Raw genomic sequence first — 20,891 nt, 5'->3', positions numbered from 1 at the left:
CCGGAGAAAGCAGTCTTTGTTTCCTAGAGGTGCCATGCCGTAACAAATTAGGACAGTATTGCTTACAAAATATAAATTCGTTTTCTAAAACTTCGTTCTCCCCACCCCCTTCACCCCATCTCTCTTCCTATAAGATAATCATTGAAAAGCCCACAGATTCATTTTAAAGCATACAAACATATCCTCTGAGTTAACCTTACATTTTTAAGAAAAGCAAACTGAAGCTTTAGGCATTCTATAAATGTGAAGATTTGGAAACATTGATGCATATTATACATCCCGAATGTCCAACCCTTCTGTGGAACATTAGTTCCGTGCTGATATTAAGACTTACAACTTGCCGGGCGTTGGTGGCACACACCTTTAATCCCAGCACTTGGGAGGCAGAGGCAGGCGGATCTCTGTGAGTTCAAGGACAGCCTGGTCTACAGAGTGAGTTCCAGGACAGCCTCCAAAACAATACAGAGAAACCCTGTCTCGAAAAACCAAAAAAAAAAAAAAAACTTACAACTTGGCTTCTCACTAATCATGTGTGTTTGTGCAACTCCTAACTTCCAGCACCTCAGTTTGTTCGTGTAAACTAGGATTAATAACTGTGCCTGTCTGACAAATTCAATGTGAATATTAAATGAAGCAATTTCCTCAAAGCATTAAAGATAGTGCCTGCTTCACACAAAACTAGTCCTTGATGTATGGTAATGACTGACATTATTAATTCAGTGTTATTCTTACTTTGGAAGCTGGAGCAAAGTATAAAATAATCTAAACACAGGTCCAATTTGCTGTATTCACTAAGTATAACTCATCATAAGCACTCCTTAAATATTTACCTGATGTTTACATTTTAGTTTGGTTTTTAACTTAATATAGAAATTTTGCTTTTGAATTTCGCATTCTAAATTTTTTCTCTAGTCCAATTTAAGAGCACATTATTTGGAGAAAGACTGCCTGAGTGCCAGATCTAGTCTGAATTCCTAGCTATGAAAACTTAAATAATGTTTTTGATCCTCAGTTTCCTCAACTGAAAAACTGAGCTCAATAACTGTATTTATATTATATGTATATTATGTGTATTAGATTACATAATTCATATAAAGGACTGAGCACTGTGTCTAGAATATGGTAAGCTCTTAAGCAATGTTAGTCATTTTTCTTATAATGAATATAGTCCCAAACTTTTCACCAGAGTTGCTGATTTTACCCTTAATATTCTAAACAGAGTTACCATTATAATGGTGGTTAATTATCTGGACCCAAATGATGGATATCATTACTGCCACTTAACATAACAGAAAACGGAGGCTTATGTCACAGCTATTTAATACATGGTGGAGATTTAAAGATAACTCCCCTTGGTGATAGACTTTATTATATACAATTTGCTGTCACATAAAAAAGCAGAATAACCCAAATCATGACAATAGATATCAATGGCCTTCTATTCTCCAAGCACCATGCTCAGTACTTTACCCATGCTACCTTAGGAGATGAGAAACATCAGGTAGTATTTATAAGGTATGTCTAGAAGATATGTACTATTGTTCATTACCATATTATAAACAAGAGTCCAAGAGCTCAGAAAACTTAGTCATTTGCTCAAGAAAACAAAATTTCTTGTACCGCAACATGTCAGAATCTAGGACTCTGAGCTCTTCCTTTATGTAGTGAAACGAACCTGATTTTTAATCTGGCTAGCACTTTGTCTGATAAACAATACAGGTTTATAGAGTAGTGACTGTTCTATACATTAGTAAAAGACTTAAAATATAAATATACTGCCTGATAAGACCTCCAACACCAGGCATGAGAAACCCTCTTCTGAATTCTTGGTCAGGGTTGCCCAAGAGACTCCCAGAACATTACAGGATATTGCTATTGGCATTGGCTGTCCCCCAGAGGTGGAAGGTAAGTACCAATTGCTGAAAACACCATGAACTTCAGACATAGGGCCCAGAGACCCCCTGAGCAGAAATGGAACTGAATGCCTCCTCCTCTAGGACTAACTTTCATGGTACCAGATGGTGCCATGCAAGCTTCCAAAGGAGGAATGGAACCAACATACTTACACAGGTACGATGCCTATGAACCACAACAGTGATCAGAATGTCACCATAACTCCAAGGGCACTGTGGTGGTACACATACCTTGATGTTAACTAATAGCTCTCTAATTGGATTTAAGATCCATTTGACAAGAAAGAAGTAATTCCTGGTACTGAAAACCTAGCCAACTAGCCAGGGCTAGTGGAATCATAAGATGTTGAAAGAAAATCTACAACCCCCAATTTACTAAATTATAATCCCAACTACATTCTCAATATTTCTCCCTATACCCACAGATAAGTGTAGTCCTCACTACTCATCAAGGAAACTTCTTTTTGCTACATCCATGAAGTCTAGCCAATATGGCTGTCTAACTATAACCCAAACAAGGACACCAATGGACATGCTAATATGGAAGAGGAAAACAGAAGGCCTCAGTCCTGTAAAGAGAACTACAGGCAAGTGAAAAATGCTGAAAGCAGGAGAAATAGTCTTCTCCAGGGAAGAGCCCACCAATTGCTATCCAATAAGACATGGTCAGCCCTGAAAACAGACATATACAAGTAACATGATATGGACTGAACAGGTTGTATTTATGCGTTTAGGAAAGAAAGAAACTGTCTGTATTCCCATTGGTTACTCCAGCAGACATCGCTTGGTTTACTCAGCTTCTGAAATGAGCTACAAGAAGAGAAATTTCTCCATTTCTACATATAATACAGTAACATGAATCCTGAGCAATCTCCCCACAAATAGTTTATAGGAAAATCTCTCTCCAGTTCCCCTGCAGCAGCTGTCCTGAGGCACTATCAGAACCCAAGATGCTCTTTGGGGTTAGTCAATGAAGAATGTTTTTCTAGGCATCCCATTAAACTGTAAATAATGGCCTGTGCAATGGCTCAGCTGGTAAAGGCCCTTGCTACCTGAGTCTGGGACATTAGTTCTACCCTGAAAGAGAAAATTAAGCCCATAGAGTTACGTGTCCCATGGTGAATTTGTATGCACACACATACACACATACCACACACACAGAAACACAAACTAATGCGGGATGTACTTCTGTATATATGTTTCTCTTATTGGTTAATGAACAAAACACTGTTTGGACAATAGAGGCAGAAAGATAGGCGGGACTAGGAGACAAGAAGAATCCTGGGAAAGGTAGGCAGAGAGACCGCAAAGAGACGCCATGTAGCCAAAGAAGGAGGAACAGGTACGGACCTTTCTCCAGTAAAATAGGACCACAGGGAAATACTTAGATTAATAGAAATGGGCTAATCTTAATTAAGAGAAAGTTAGCCCGTAAGAATCCTAGCCTTCAGCCAACAGTTTCATAAGCAATATAGCATTTGTGTGTTTATTTGGGACTGAAAGGCAGTTTTTGGACCTGGCGGGACAAAAAACTCCAGAAACACACAAACAAATTAATTAATTAATAGATACAAAATAAATGCAAATTATTCCTGGAAACACAGCAGAAATTGTTTCTGATTTATAATAGTGACAATGAGTTTCTGCTGCTTCTGAAAGATGTGGATACCAGTATCGGAAGCTACCAAACACAGAAAAAATACCCAAAGCAGACACTGTGCAGAAAGTGCAGTCTGCTGCTAGTATTTTAGAATTAGGAGTAAGTTAAGGATTCTGACCAATGCACACTCCACCAGTCTTTAAATAATCTAACTTGATGAGACTTGTTCAGACTTGCTGAGCTCTTCTGGAAAAGAATTAGAATGAACCTATGTTTAAAACCAACCTTTTCTCAGCAATATCCTCCCAATAATTAATCCCTTTCCATAAACACACCTCTTCACTAATCATGAGCATACTTGTTTATATTGTTATTTCCATGGGTGGTATATGGGGAGAGTATTATTCTTTATCATTTATTAACTTCATCAGGACAAATTGTTAAAATGCAATGTTGGGACACGTATAAATATCTAGCTTGATAAAATATAGCATTCAAAACAGTTATTAACACAAAATCTGCATTTCATTAAGGGATGGATTTTCAGGTGTTTTTTCTTCTCAAAAATGAAACATGCTGCTACCGACAGAAAATGAAGGTTGAAATCTGTGTTCCTAATCAGTGGGAAGCTAGGTTTCTATTTCTTTGAACTTTGGACTTTTGCTCAAATCAAAGAAACAGATTAAACTTTAAAATGATTCTGTGGCAAACAGTTTGTCAGAAATGAAAATATTTTGTGTAGTAATGTAAGAGTTTGCCAGGCGGTAGTCTCACACACCTTTAATCCCAGCACTTGGGTGGCAGAGGCAGGAGAATTCCTGTGAGTTCACCAGACCAGTCTGGTCTACAAGAGCTAGTTTCAGGACAGGCTTCAAAGCTACTCAGAGAAACCCTGCCTCAAGCAAAACAAAACGGAAAGAGTTGAGGGAGGGGCCTTGAAAAGGATAATACCAACATCATTTTTTTCCTTTGTTCGTTTTCTGAGACAGGGTTTGTCTTTATAGCATTGACTGTCCTGGAACTCACTCTACAGACTAGACTTCCTCAAATTCACAGAGATCTACCTGCCTTTGCCTCACAAATGCTGTGATTAAACCTGTGTGCCATCACCGCCCGACCCAACATCAGTTTTTATTGTATACTGCTCTAGGGTCTTTGAATGATCTTTCATAAATATAATAACCCTAGATAGATAGAAATAGAAGACTCCACCTGGCATGGAAGTGTGCATAGGTAAAGCCCAGCAGTCAGAAGGTTGAAATAGGATTACACATAGCAAGTTGCAGCTGACCTTTGGCAATATAGTAAGACTCTGTCTCAAAAAAAATTTTTAAGAAGAGAAAATTCACTTATGAAATCATCCAACACTGGGGAACATGCCCTGAAATCATCCAACTCCTCCAGCCAGTCAGGAAAACTGAAACAGGAAATGATGTCTTCCCAAGAATCACATAGCAGTGAGACTACATTTGCAGCTTTAGCACAGAACCAGAGAAAGAGGCAGTGTGGATTAGAGAAATGATGGAAGGCTTCTTGGAGGAGGTAGCCTCTGGGCGAAGCCAAGGGAAGGAATCAGATTTCTAAAGGTAGCTATGGAAAGCCAAGCGGGGCAACGGGGCCGGGTTGGGGATGACATACAGCCGGGAGAACAAATGTAAGGAGAATGTGCTATATGGGTGATGCTGTCCAGAGGAAGGGTATCAGAGTGTAAAAGTATAGACAAAGGTTGTGAGAAGAAAAGTCTTGCCATAGAGCAATGTTGAGACTGCATGCTATAAGCTTTTGAATACCAAATAAATTCTTACACAAAGATAGAGCAGTGGGGTTACTTTTTTATGAAAGAAATGTCTGTTTGTATTTTATGAATAATCCAATTGCTACAAATATGTAAAACGAAAATAAAAGGGCCCCTTTACCCTCAATACTCAGATTCTCCATCATTAATGATTTTTGTGAAATTTGCCAAAAATCGCTTCCTTGAAATTCTTTTAAAATAGCAATCTTTATTTTGCAACTGTGTCATCTACTACAGTCACACAAATGCCACCCCGTGATTTTATTGCACTATAACTCAGTTACACACATGTTAAAAGAGATAGCAGCCCGTAAGTATTGAGTGTCCTGCTTAAGGGCAACAAAAGAAAGAAATATCTATGTTCTCTCTCTCTCTCACTCTTTCTTTTATCTTCTGAGATTATGATATAATTACATCATTTCTCCCTTCCCTTTCCTCCATTCAAATCTACCAATATACCCCTCCTTGCTCTTGCTGTCTTTCAATTTCTTTTTCATGGCCTATTTTCATGAATTGTTCTCTTTAAAAATTAAGTAAACCAAGACATTTTTTTCAGTCCTTGACAAATAACTCATCAGTGTAATCTTTCCCATTTGCACATGCTGGCACACACTGAAAAAATACAAATGTCCCAGGAATCTGATGTGACTCCTTGTTAATGACATTTTCTGCTTCATTATTTCAGCCAAGAAATAATCAGGGAATAAAAAGGGGGCCTATCTTTCTGTCATGGTGCACACAGAGAACAACACTTGGTTTAGATGATACAGCTGTGCTAGAAAATCAAATAAAGTAACGACAAGAACAAAATAATGGCAGGGATGAGATGGAAGGCAGTGGAGAAATGGAAACTGGTTATACAAACATGTCCAAGAGGAAGTGATTGAGATGAAAGAAATTAAACCAACAGGACCATGTTATGCTATAGTTGACATGAGAAAATCAGACCCAGAACTACAGACTTTTAAGAAAATATACATTAGAAAGCTCATAAAAATATTGAGAGGAATAGGTGATACTGCAGATTAAAAATCTATCGGGCATTTCATAATGAATGTTAGTAAGAGCCAATAGTTTAGAAAATTATGATATATAGAGCAGTTAGAAATTGCCAGGACCACATATTTCTTGAACAAGCGTATTTAAAACATTTGCATGTTACTGTCATCTCTGCCAAATATCAGATTTCCTTTTGAGAATTTCTGTATCACATTATGTCTGTGAACTCATACACTTCCCTCACGTACTCTGCACTTCATCCAAATTGGACTGCTGCTTCTCTATTCCCAGGCCATAATTTCCAACCTCTGTGCCTTTGTTTTAACTCTTTTCTCCATCAAGAATGCTGTTGTTTCCATCCACTCTGACTTTATACCCATATGGACATGTTCAAATCTTACCTTTTTCTAAAGTCCACCCCAAAGATTGTTTTGTGTCTTCACTGATTCTTCTTGGCATTTCTTTCTACCCACTTCCACAATAATAGCCAGCCCTGCTTCCTTCACAGGACTTTCTGACTCTCTGCTAGGATATTTAGCAACAGTAACTTACTAATACTTAAGCACACACTGTGTTCTTCTAACCTGTGAGGTTTTTTTTATAAATACAAGTGGGATTATCTTTGCATCCAACATCCAGCATACACACACCAACACATAACACACACACACACACACACACACACACACACACACACACACACAGAGAGAGAGAGAGAGAGAGAGAGAGAGAGAGAGAGAGAGAGAGAGAGAGAGAGAGAGGAGAAGCATGCATGTAGACAACTGCTGCAGAGCACAATTAAGTACCTGAGTATTCAATCATTATTTATGGAAAGAGAATGAGAAAGAAAGAATATGGCTTTACTGTATGGACAGCAAATTATATTGGAGTAATCATATATTCAGTTTATATATAAACAGTTGAGGGGAATTTTGTTTAGATACGCTAGATAAACTGACATGAAAATCAATGACAATACTTTGAACTAGAAATATGATTTTTATTGTCACTACAGCTCAGCAAAAGTCTATGTTTAGGTACTAGCATTGTTTCTATTCTTCATGGCAACTCAGGAATTACCTATTATTTTCTCCGGCTTTCCAGATGAGTAAAATGAATATCAGACAATCTAGATTACTTGGCCAAGATTACTAGAAAAAAAAGCATATCTGGGAATTGGACCTGCCTTACTTCAAAGCCTATGTTCTTTCTAAACACATGTTTTCCAAAACCACTCTCACAAGTACTATTTAATACGGTTGACACAACACAACCCCAAAACTGTGAGAGCTGGGTATTCCCAGTCCTTGCTACCCATTCACTCCTGAATCTTCCACTCCTAAACACCCACTTTCCTTTCCAGCCGCATTGATACACACCTCTTTTTCAACACTCCACAAACTTGTAACATATAACCCTCATAGCGTGATTAAGATCTTTGCCTGGCTGGGTGGTGGTGGCACCCCCATTTAATTCCAGCATCGAGGAGGCAGAGGAAGATAGATTTCTGAGTTTAAGGCCAGTTTAGTTTACACAGCTAGTTCCAAGTCAGCCAGGGATGTTATACAGAGAAATACTGTCTCAAAAAAAGTCTTTGCTTGCAAGCCTAAACACTGAACAAATACAATCTCCTTTTATGTAATTTTAAAAATGGCAAACTGCACAATTGGAAGTTTTGTCTTTAAGTGACCAAGGTATACATTTGTTGAGTTTTTGTTGTTGTTTTGTTTTGTTTTTCTGAGACAGGATTTCTCTGTGTAGCTTTGGAGACTCTTTGAACTCACTCCGTAGACCAGTCTGACCTTGAACTCATAGAGATCCGCCTGCCTCTGCCTCCCAGCTGCTGGGATTAAAGACATGTGCCACCACTGCCAGGCTTACATTTGTTGAGTTTTAAAAGATTGTTTGTAAACTTACTCTCTCATCTTCTTTTCCTCTCTCTTCCCCTTTCCTTCCAGCCCTGAAACAAACATGTTAACTAATGCTAGATGCTATACTATATCCATCTTTTTTTATTTATGTATTGTGTATACAGTCTTCTGCCTGCAGGCCAGCAGAGGGTGCCAGATCTCATTCAAGGTGGTTGTGAGCCACCATGTGGTTGCCGGGAATTGAACTCAGGACCTCTGGAAGAACAGTCAGTGCTCTTAACCGCTGAGCCATCTCTCCAGCCCTACTATATCCATCTTTATTCTTATTTTTTAAAAGTTTAACTAAAATAAAATTACAGCATTTCCCCCCCTTTCTCCTCCATATTTCTCCCCTTACTCCCTTTCAAATTCGTGGTCTCCTTTTCTATGATTATTTTTATTTAAATATAAATACAGACTTCTGAGTCCATTCAGTGGTACGTGTATGTATGCCTTTTAAAATGCTCTCTTTACCCTATAGTATCTTTTCTAACAGAAAGATTTTCAAGGGTTTTCATTCTTTCAAAATATCCTACAAAATTCCAAGATCCTGAAGAAATTTCCCTTTAAAACCTTGTGCAGTAGAGTTTTCCCTTCCCAGGTGACATCTGATTAGAAGCAGGCAAGAAGTAAAATGGGAAAATGGGAAATGTCACTAAGGGATACTTAAGTACAACAAATTTTGACTTCCCCAGAGAGTACCTGAGATGGAACCCATTTCACCCTATGAGCCAGAGCTCAGAATCCCATTCATGTTGAGGAAGAAACTCTTTCTTGGATTTTCAACAGCCAAAGGAATCAGTGATTACCATCGTCTTGGTGCATTATGGTGTGTTGCTGACAACCAAAAGGCTTCTCTCTGTCCTAAGCACGTGAAGGGGTTAAATTCAAGAAAGCACTGCAAGCTATAACGTAACCATAGAAATAACATGTTGAGCACAACACACACCAGGGTGGGACTGCCCCCAAGGGGGAGCTGGGCTTTGTGCCAGAGACCTGTGGGGTAACCTGCCCTGTTGGTTCTCCACAGGGTTAATAGTAGAGCAGGAGTTTGCATTACTTAAAGCTGCAGACCAGCCAGTTTGGAGGAGAAAGAGCCTGGCGGGGATCTAAAATGTTTCAGATTGTACATTTACAACAAAATAAAATCACGCTTCACGCTGGAATGTACAAAGTAGAACTTCATCGCATTCAACCTTTCCCTTCTCGTTCTTCCTAAGCTAACAATCAGCATATGCAACTTATTAACATAACTGAGAATGAACATTTCTTATTACTGTGCAGGCTTTGTATGTCTGTTAAGTGAACAGATTTGTCTTCTTTTTCCTGAAATATTCATTTGCTTAGTTAACAAAACTTCACTTACTCAAAATGTTTTCATAACCATCCTAAAGACTCCATAAACTCCATCATGTTGTGAGTGGAAGAAGGATTAGAATGTAGGGAACATGATGAAAGTTTGGATGGGATTACTTCCCTATTCTTACTTGACTAATTCAGGATATTAAAACCACTTTAGGCATTTTGACAAAAGTCTGTGTAGCTCTTTTTTTTCTTTTACCACTCAAAAGAGAACAATTCTCTATGTTTAGGCCATTTGGAACTTGTACTTAAGGACGTTGAAATTTGGACTTTGCTCTTTAGTGAAGGGGAGTCAGGGAAGAAAGGTCCCCGTGTTTACCCACTGAATAAATATGCCTCCAGGCAAGGCACTGTCTGCTGCTTTAGTCCATGAACTTTTAAAATATCTATCTTGGCTTCTCCACAATCCCCATGTTAATCACCTCATCTTCCCACTTAGGTGCCTCCAGTTCTAATTCAAGAGAATTATTTGGCAAAGTAAATGATCCATGACCAAACCAGAAAGGAAAGATAAAGGCTCCGGAATGGTGAAATATTAATGCTGTAAAATTCATGACCTGGAGATTTCTTCATATGAGAGTCCTTGCTCAAACTAACTATTCTGGAAAGTTTACATATCCAACTCAATAATTCAAGGATGATTAGAAAGAATAAATTAAAATTGTCACTGCTGGTACAGTGTTTCTTATTGCTCTTAACTTTTATTAAGCGTGATTGCCTGTCTTACTCTGGTAAACATTTTACGCACATTATTTCATTCATTCATTCATTGTTTGCAGTGTGTGTGTGTGTGTGTGTGTGTGTGTGTGTGTGTGTGTGTGTGATATGATAGAGTCTCACATAGCCGAAACTCACTATGTAGCTGAGAATGGTTTTGAACTCCTGACACCCCTGCATCTGTCTCCTGCCTTTTTGGATTATGGACATTCACCACTATGCATGGACATTTGACTGATTATTTGTGCTACCCCTACAAAGTTAAATACTGTTATTAGCTCCATTTCACAGTTGCATAAACTGAGGGTTGGACTCTAAATTTTAGAAGGACTAAAATATTTACCAAATTGTGTAAATTTAATATAAACAGGCATAAATGTTATGGTGTGGAGAATTGCTTCATAGCAAATGAGTATTAAATATGAAGAAAAAATCCAAGATTCTAGAGAGCATAACACTTTGAAGAACCTTAGTCTGGAGACAGATTACTTTAAAATTCTCAGTAGCTACCGAAGAGCTACATGATGTCACAGCAGTGAAACTAGCTGGTTTGTCTAATTAGGGCCATCAGACAAATGAAATAAGTTAAACTATGCCACAAATCACCCACTTACTAATGATAAGAAAATAAAACAATGTCCTAACTATAACTGCCTCCCTGTTTTTGTTAATTGGGGAAGGCAATATCCACTGTGACTTTCCTTCTCAGTGGGAAAGAATGCTTCAGTGTTCTGAAAATGTAGTACAAATAGAATAAATTGTCTGCTAATGCTGATATTTTTATGTGTGGTCTACTTTTAAAATAATTGCAAGGTATAGAGAACAAATTCAGTCTGCAAATGATTTTCCTTTCCTTCTTAAAGCATCTGCATTCAGATTCATCTAGCCTAAGTAGTCAACTTGCTATGGTTTAAGCATATTCCATCACCAGGATTTGTCCCACTCTGCTAATAAGTGGAGCTGATGATTTTTAAGAAACTTGGGACCATGGCTGAATTGGTATGTGATATGAAGTAGCTTTATATAACTCATTCCTGCAGTTAAAATAGCTGTCCCTGATTCTTGCTTAAAACAGCCACATGGTCAGTGCCCAGAGTAAAACTGTGATTTGGCATGAGAAGACAAAGTCAAATATGAAGCAGAATCATTTTGCAAAAGAGAAGTAAAAGCGGGGTACCTGTGTGCTTCCAGGAGCTACCTGAGCAGCTCAAAGGAGCAGGAGAACCCTGGGCAGGTATATTCAGAATCAGTCAAGGGCTTTACTGGGTTGTTGGCAAGTGCCCATCAAAAGTTCGCCTCTCTGGCATCCTTACTCTAAGTTGCCTAGATCTGTCCATGGTAAAAATTCTAAGAAAATATTTCAAAGAGAGACCCTTGAGACTAAGTAGGTAGGCAGGAGAAACGATTGAGGGACTGTAGTTTGCTTTCTAAGTGAGAATTAAACACAAACGTCCCTCTGTGGATAGAGTACTGGTAAGTTACGTGAGACAGACATAAAAAATCAAATCCCAAACCACTGTGGTCATTCAGAAATGTTTGCAACTTTTCACAAGGGTAGTGGTATTACTACCAATTTCCTGGCCAAATATTTATTAAAGTAATCAAGGACTGAATAAATGAAGCTGCCTCACATCGGTGCAGCATCCTACTTTCCTTCTAGCTCTGAACTGTGAGGTACTGTCAAAAGAAAAAAAAAAACACCCTTCCATACTCAAAATAGCTACGTTACGGAGGAGAGTTGGAACGTGTTCTGGGAGTGGGTGTGTTTGTTTGAGTTCAGTGTGTGCAGAAAAGGCAAGCCTCCACAGCCATTCACACACTCCTCTCCTCAGCGATGGCTACGCAGACAGGCAGAGCTCCAGCCCTACATCTCTGAATGGTAACGTACATTTATAAAGAGAATTTTGTTAACTATTTTAAGGAATTTTATAAATAATACACATGTGCTAGCTGGATGGATATATATACAATATATATATACGTATATATATGTGTGTGTGTGTGTGTATCTATTATTTACTCAACTTTTGCTTGCTTTCTCCTGTGTTTGGATGTGTGCGGTTATTTGTGTGGTAAGATTTCTAAGGTGTGAGAAAGAGTTTCCTGATAACTCCTATGATAGTGACTCAAAAATATTTCTTGAACTGGCCCCAGCACAGAACCTAAAATCCCCATATCACTCTAAACATCCGATTTGGACGCTGAAAGCAGCTGTTAACATCCAAATGCTACATTGAGATATTGGGCAGACACTAGAAATTAAAAACTATGTGAAACACAGAAATATGGGGCAATTGTTGCTGATACAATGTTAAGTTTCAAAAGAATACAAGTTGACATGTAAAGTCTGGGTCATGTGCTAGTGAAATATCATGGGGTCAGAGCAAGTATATACACCCGAGTTCATGAACATGAGCTTGTGGTAAAAGAAACCCAGCATAGTTGGACAGATTCTGTTGATTTACACTGAATGAGTGCTTTCCACAGTTTCTGATCCCCAGCTCCCTTTCTCTTCACAGTGTGGCTCACACCTCCCTGTGCTGAGCTCCGGAGGCTCCCAGTGACCTCTTGGTAATCAGCTTTGGCTGGGTCCAAATCCCCACCCCTTGGAATACTCACGGAGCCTGACGTCTGCCTGTGAGTCGCTTTCAGCAAAGACCTCACAGGCAGCTACCCAGTCTCTCTTGGTAGCAAACTGCCAAACCAGGCCCGTTTCCTCAAAAGATGGTAGAGGACTTAGCAGCTTCCTATGTTGCTCTGAAATTGGAGAATGAAATTCTGCAGGCTCAAGTGAAGAGGCTCGTGGAAGAAAATGCTGCCCTCCAGGCCCAGATACCAGAGCTCCAGAAATCCGGAGCTGCCAATGAGGATAAATCACTCCGAAAGTCCTCAGAGGCCCAAAAGTCCCCAGAGTCCCCAGAGCTACTGGAACCTCCAGCAGCCAGAGCCTCACAAAAACCCTGGGAACCCTCAGAGATCACAGAGCTCGGGAGACCCCCAGAGATCAAGGAGGCCAGGGAACTCTCAGCTATTAGAGAGCCCAGGGGGTGTCCAGAGATCAAAGAGCCCAGGGATCCCTCAGTCATCAGAGAGCTCATGGGACTCCCAGAGATCAAGGAGTCCCAGAAGCCCCCAGAGACCAAGGAGCCCCAGAAGCCCCCAGAGATCAAGGAGCCCCAGAAGCCCCCAGAGACCAAGGAGCCCCAAAAGCCCCCAGAGATCAAGGAGCCCCAGAAGCCCCCAGAGACCAAGGAGCCCCAGAAGCCCCCAGAGATCAAGGAGCCCCAGAAGCCCCCAGAGATCAAGGAGCCCCAGAAGCCCCCAGAGATCAAGGAGCCTGTGGGACCCTCAGTCATCACAGAGTTCAGGGGATCCCCAGAGATCAAGGAGCCCTGTCCTCCCCCAAAGTTCAAGGAGAACTGGGAACCCCAGGAGCCTCCAGAGGTCGATGAGTCCTGGGAGCCCCCAGGGACCCTGGAATCCACAACAGCCTGGGGACTCCAAGAGCCTACAAAGGCCAAGGAGGCTCACAGTCCCTCAGAGTTCCAGGAGCTCTCAGCCTGGAAGCCCCCAGCAGGCAAGGAACCCCAGGAGATCCAGAAGGCTTTGGAGTACCCAGCAACCCAGAAGCCCCAGGATTATGATCTCCCAGCAGTCTGGGATGCAGGGCCCACAGACACCCAGGGTACCCCAGGCACCAAGGAGCTCCAGAATTCACAGCTCCACAACCCTACAAATGATGAGGAGTCTCAGAAGGTTCCAGAATACCAGGAGACCTCATCCCAGCTGGAGCCCCTTGAGTATCCAACTACCCAGGAGCCTCTGGAGCCTCAGGTGCCCCAGGAGCCCCTGGAACCCTCAGATGCCGAGGAGTTCCTAGAACTCTCAGTACCTGAGGAGTCCCTCGAGGGCCTAATAGTTGTGGAAACAGCAACAGCTTCTGCATTTCCACAGGCAAACAGCAGATTAGATGCTGTAGCTTTGCCCCTAGAGGACCCTTTGTCTTTCAATGGGGATTCTCAGAAACTCTCTGAGTTTTTAGTTCAGTTGAACAGTTACCTGAGAACCAGAGGGTACTTGTATCCCACTGAAGCAGCTCTAATAAGCTTTGTTGGCAGCTTCTTCTCTGGTGAGGCAGGAAGGCTGTTCCAGTCCTTAGCAGATATCCAAAGCCCCCTGCTGGAACAATTTGAAAGGTTCTTTCGAGTGCTCCAAGATACTTTTGACAATCCAGAAAGCATGGAAGCAGCTAACCATGGCCTCCCTCAGCTGCGCCAAGGGGAAGGCCTTGTCCATAGATATGCAACTCGCTTCCATCTCATTGCTCAAGAGCTAAATTTGGATGAAAGCACATTCCCCATCCAATACCAAGAAGAGCTTGCCAGTTCTATTCAAAATGAACTGTCTTGCACAAGTCCAGCCACCAACCTATCTGATGTGATCATTGAGTGTGTCACCTTAGAAGAGAAGACAGATGGGAAGGCTAACTCCGATTCATCATCCTCTGAAGAGGAAAATGGGTCCGAGAGTCCACCAACTGAAAACCAGGCTGTTCAAGCTACGAGTAACCGCCCTCACCTCAGTGAGGCAGAACGGGCCCGACGCCGTGAAGGCCACTTGTGCCTCTACTGTGGCCATCCTGGTCATTTTGCCAGAGATTGTCCTGTCAAGCCTCATCGTGCCCAGCAGGCGGGAAACATGGAGGCCCGGCGGTAAGGGGGATCCCGGGCGGGCCAATCTACAAATACGCGTCCCCCTCCCTTCCAATATCTATGTCTCGTACCCTATGGCTAACTGTTGAGATTCGCCTTGGAAGACGACAGTTCTTTGAGCAAGCAATGGTGGATTCAGGCTCCTACAGAAACAGCATCGACCGCTCTGTGGTTCTTCGAGAGAAGATACCAATCCGCAATAACATCTTCCCTCTCATGCTCGAAACAGTCGATGGGCGTCCACTGATTAATGGACCTGTAACCAAAGAAACACCACCTGTTGAAGTCAAAATCGGAAATCATGTTGAAGAGCTCCAGTTTGACATTATTCACGCTCCACGTTACCCTCTGATTCTTGGAATCCACTGGCTTGAGACGCACGACCCAAACATCGAATGGAGTACCCGAACTGTGTCCTTTCCATCACATTATTGTCATTACAATTGCTTCAGGCACAGGTGGAATCGAAGACGGCGTGACGAAATAATTGCTGGTTAGATGGTGGGTCCTAGTGACTTCTGGCCATCTGTCTTCTGTTACCTCAGCTGTCATCAGCATTTGCTGCTCTCTGAATCTTCCACTGAACCTGTCTCTGGTTATGAACTAAGGCTACCTGTACAACCACGCTGCCTCTTGGACGATGGACTGAACCTGACGACTTTGAGCTGCTTTTCCCCACCAATCTTGCATGCCTCCCTCCTTGAGCCCTGCATTATGTGGGGTTATTTTAATTACAAATAATACTAACAGTATGCATGAGAATAGATATTAGAAACTAATACTGAAAAGTGTAGCTGTTAGACTGACTTTTATTTTTCTCTAATCAAGATTACTTTATCACATATTTTCAATTTTTTCAATAAAACCGTTTTCAAGTAATATTTTTAAATAATCAATAAACAATGGCAACTATTGCTTGTGTTTATGCTGATTTATTGGGTTAGCTAAGGAAAGGGGTAAGGGACCAGTAATTGGATGGGAAGAAGAGAGGGAGAGGGAAGGAGGGAGGAAGGGAGGGAGGAAGGGAGGGTGGGAGGGAGGGATGCAAATGTGAGCAGGATGAAGGAAGGAGGGTGGATATAATCAAGGGGTGGGAGGAATGAAGGAGTGAGGGAGGAAATAGGAAGAATTGAGAAATGGAGAATGGGAGGGGAAAGGGAGGGAGAGGGGAGGGAGGGACTTGAGAAAGGCTTAAGGTTTTAGTGGAGTCCTGTGGCATCCCCAAATGACAGGTCAGAGGATGGTAATGTAGGCAGAGGAAGAGTCATAAAGGCTTGGACTTCGGATTGGGTAATAGATGCTGGGGTAAGCAATGTTAATGTTGTGAAAAGCATTTTGAAGAAACTTGGAGAAAATGGAAAGACTGCTGGATTCTCAGGACAGGGGTGAAGGAGGGGGATTTCTGACAAAGGACAGCATTGGCAAAGACATAAGCAGCTTTGAAACTTCTTGGACTTCAGAAGCTAACCAAACAAAGAAGAGCACCAAAACAGGTAATGAGACTCCATTGGTGACCTACCCTCCCTGTAAATGAGTATGCATGGTTTATTACCCGAAGCACCAGAACTTATCCGAGAAGATCTAACTACTAACTGCTCTTACTGTGGCATATGAGCAGAGTGGTAGGAATCCTCACACATATACTTAGGAGTCACCTCTCCCACATTTACAAGTTCCTCTACCCTGTTAGCCATACTGCCTGCATGGCACACAGAGAAGGAAAAGCCATGAGACAACCATGTCTTTGTGGCCCTGAGAGGGCCTAATGTCTTGACTTATGTCTCTCTCTCTCTCTCTCTCTCTCTCTCTCTCTCTCTCTCTCTCTCTCACACACACACACAGATGAGTATGTCTTTATTTTACAATAAGCAAAATCTTAGCACAGCTAGTAAGTAGTACAGGCCTCTGAGCTCCAACCCCTATGCCTTTTCCACTACAGCATCTCAAATGCTCGAATGTAATGGTAAGTGTCAAACCAGACTATGGAAACACGAAGATAGGTGGGGGTAACCCTAATAAAGAGGGGAAACCGAGAGAGAAAAACTTCATGGCCCTCTTAAATAGTAGTTTCATTTCCCAGGTTCCCTTGACTTTACCCTTTCCCACTTCCCATTTCATGTCTTGGAGAATTTGGTTTCCTTTGAAACTAACGCCCCTCTCCGTTTTCTGATTCCCCCGTGGTTTCCATGGCACTTGGACATTTAGGAACTGTGCAAGGATCCAATTAAGAAGTGGGCTACAGAACTAAATAGAAAATTCTCAATAGAGGAGTCTAAAATGGTTGAGAGGCACTTGAGAAAGTGCTCAACATCCTTAGCCATCCGGGAAATGCAAATCAAAACAACTCTGAGACACCATCTTAATCCTGTCAGAATGGCTAAAATCAAAAACACCAATGACAATTTATGCTGGAGAGGTTTTGGTGAAATGGGAACACTTCTCCACTGCTAGTGGGGAGTGCCAACTTGTACAGCCACTTTGGAAATCAGTATGGAGATTCCTCAGAAAAATGGGAATAAACCTACCACAAGACCCAGAAACTCCACTCTTAGGCATATATCCAAAAGATGCCCATTCATACAACAAGGATGTCTGTTCCACTACGTTCATAGCAGCATTATTTGTAATAGCCAGAACTTGGAAGCAACCTAGATGCCCCTCAACTGAAGAGTGGATAAAGAATATGTGGTACATTTACACAATGGAGTACTATTCAGCAGAAAAAAACAATGGAATCCTGAAATTTGCAGGCAAATGGATGGCACTAGAAGAAACCATCCTGAGTGAGGTAACGCAGTCACAAAAAGGGAAACATGGCATGTACTCCCTCATATATGGATTTTAGACATAGATCTGGGGAGTGCCAGCCTACAATCCCATGGCCAAAGAGTCTGGGAAACAGAACCTTCATTCAGTGGCTGATGGAAGCAGAGGCAGACTACCCCGGCTAAGCACTGAGCTGAACTCAAGAAATCCAGTGACAGAGAGGGAGGGCTGATGAGCAAAGGGATTAAGACTGGGCTGGTTTAACCCCCAGAAAACAGCTGACCTGACAAGGGTTAGCTCTTGAATCCCAGACTGATGGCTGGTAATCCAGCATGGGACTGATCAAGACCCCCTAAATGTGGGTGTCAGTGAGGAGGCCTAGGTAATCTATTGAGTCTTGGGCAGTAAATCAGCATTCATCCCGGATATACAAATGGACTTTGGGCACCCATCCAACAATGAGAGTTGCACTCTCACCCTGGACTCTTGAAGAGGGTCTAGGCCCTGCCCTGGATGAAATGACAGACTATGGACACCCCTATGGAGGGAAATGAGGGGATATTAGGGGGGGTTGGTGGGAGGGTGCAGGAGGAGGGGAGGGAAAGGGGGAGGGACCTTGAATTGACATGTGAAGCCACCTTGTTTCTAATTTAAATTTAAATTTAAAAATAAAATGAAAACTGAGCCAGGCGGTGGTGGCACACGCCTTTAATCCCAGCACTCGGGAGGCAGAGGCAGGTCGATCTCTGTGAGTTCGAGGCAGGGTTGGACCGACAGCCTCCAAAACAATACAGAGAAACCCTGTCTCGTAAAAACCAAAAAAAAAAACAACAACAACAACAAAAAACTGAGTACCAAGAATAAAAATGCATACCTGTATGCAGAAGAAAAAAAATCACAGCTAAAATTTTCTGCCTAGCCACCTACAAACTGAATCGAGACTCTGAGCAGCCTTAAGGTTCAAGTCCTCTGTTAATCACTAGCAGTCAATTTCCTGAACATTCTAATAGGTTTTGTCATAATAACATCTGTGAAGAGTTTTCCCCAGGAGTATGCCCCACATTTCTCTTCCCTACTCAATTCTAAGTACAGGGACAGAATTACCTACATCTCTACCCTTGACAGCACAGCTTAATACAACACCGACATAAAGAAGGTAGTTCACAGCAACGGACTCAATGTGTAAATATTATTGTATAATATGGGTTTGTCTAGTTTTTTCTACTAAAGATTCACTTTTTAAAAAGACTTAAAGCAGAAACAAAAGAAAAATAATGTCTTTTATTATTCAAAGTCCCCTAGAGCTATGAAGACCAAATGTGGATATTTCCCCAGGACTGTGGATTCATGAAACACAGAGTTTTCTTTGAGAAACTTGAAGAATTCTGGGCAAATCGAGATTGTTGATCATCTAACCTAGGCCCTACTGTTTGCTATTTAGCTATAAAGATTTACTTAATATATGACTCTTCATTTCAGGAAGAACCAGTACTATAATAATAGACTCGCATACATTGTGAACAAGAAAAGACTCAAAAAACATACTTCCTTAGTCTTACACATGGAGTTAAGAAAGCCCAGAGAAAGGGAAATTACCTGCCATAAATAACATCATTCTGATATCCTGATATCAAATCCAGTGCTCTCTTTTCATGTTAAGAAGCTATCCCAAGCCAATAAAATTAAAACTCAGGTTTGGCCAGCACTGAGTGAGGTTGTGTAGACAGTGCTAAATAACGGTGTGAGAGAATTACAATGTGGCCCAAAAAGGGGGAAAACAGCAAGCACTCTAGACTGTTAACAAGTATAATCAAATGCAAAATTCTGTAGTTGCAACAAATACACTGAAACTGAAATGTACCAATTGGAAAGATTCACAAGACCTGGGATTGGAGATAAGGCTTAACATTCAAGAATTAATAGTATGTATACTATTCTTGCAGAGAACTCCAGTTCAGTTCCTAGCACCCACATCAGACAACTCATAGATGTTTTTAACCACAGTCCCAAGTTTAACCACAGTCCCAAGTGATCTGACATCTTCTTATGACCTCTTCAGGCAAGTGCACTTACACACACACACACACACACACACACACACACACACACACACACACCCCACACTGAGAGGGGAAGATAGCTCGGTCTCTAAAGTGTCTGCTGTGTGGAGATGAGAACCTGAGTTCAGATCTCCAGCACATAAATAAGTAAAAGTGAGGTGTGGAGGTAAGTGCCTATAATCCTTTTGCTGGGAAGGAAGAAGCAGGAATGTCCCTGGAGCACAATGGTCAGCTAGTCTTGTAAAACTAGTGAAATAACACGTCTCTCAAAATAAGGTAGAGAATGAGAGAAGAAATGCCCAACTCAGTCTCTGGCCTCCACATCCCACACATAAAAATACACACATGCACACACTCCCAAAAATTTCCTGTGTAATTCCAAAACCGGTATTCTGGGATGGAGATACATCTCAGTGTTAAGTGTTTGCCTAGCATGCCCAAGCATGTGTAAGGCCCTTAGTTTGATAAAACATTAAAATTAAATGAGTGAGTTGGGACCTTGGGTTCTAGACAGTACACAGCAGTGATTCTCAGGGTGAATGCAATGAGTGACTTTTACTCTGTATCAGTCACTGGAACAATAGTAATTCATTAGACATGAGTTCTGTTGTCCTACAAAATAACATTATTTTGTTAATTATACATAAGAATTAATTTAAAAAGAATATATTGAAAATCTTCTACATGTTTAGCACAGGCAGAAAAAAGGAAAGGAGGGAGATACACATATTTCTAAACTACAACTCATAGTTACTGTTCAGACCACAATTTAATTGAAGAAGCCATTGTGTTACTACACAGTGCTATACATCCAGAGGACAGAGCACTGAACGTGCTATGGAGTAAAGAAAGGCATTTTGAGTTGGGTCTTGCAGGAATCTCACTGGAACAAGAGAAAGAGAGGCACTTTTTCTGTCAACTCTGTGTTAGTCTAAAGATAGCTACATAACTAAAAAGTTCAAATTTTATCCTGAAAAAATATTTGGTCTGGAGTATTTTTCTGTTTTTGATTTGAGCATAGTTTTCTCTCCACTTCTAAGGTAATGTATACTTGCTA

The 20,891-nt window shown here is 41.3% G+C and overlaps 1 protein-coding gene across 1 annotated transcript; it reads left to right on the top strand.

Moving 5' to 3' along the window:
* Window positions 1–12,030: 12,030 nt before the first annotated feature.
* On the top strand, window positions 12,031–15,920 carry Rtl3 (retrotransposon Gag like 3). The gene is made up of 2 exons (XM_040744322.1): window positions 12,031–12,175; window positions 12,816–15,920. The coding sequence occupies exon 2, from the start codon at window positions 13,021–13,023 to the stop codon at window positions 15,010–15,012; it is 1,992 nt and encodes a 663-aa protein (XP_040600256.1). The 5' UTR covers window positions 12,031–12,175; window positions 12,816–13,020; the 3' UTR covers window positions 15,013–15,920.
* The last annotated feature ends 4,971 nt before the right edge of the window (window positions 15,921–20,891 follow it).

Source organism: Mesocricetus auratus, unplaced genomic scaffold (genome assembly GCF_017639785.1).
Source record: "Mesocricetus auratus isolate SY011 unplaced genomic scaffold, BCM_Maur_2.0 Super-Scaffold_100003, whole genome shotgun sequence".
Taxonomy (NCBI): Eukaryota; Metazoa; Chordata; class Mammalia; order Rodentia; family Cricetidae; genus Mesocricetus; species Mesocricetus auratus.
The sequence above is the reverse complement of the archived record's forward strand: the minus strand, read 5'-3'. Positions and strand labels throughout refer to the sequence as shown.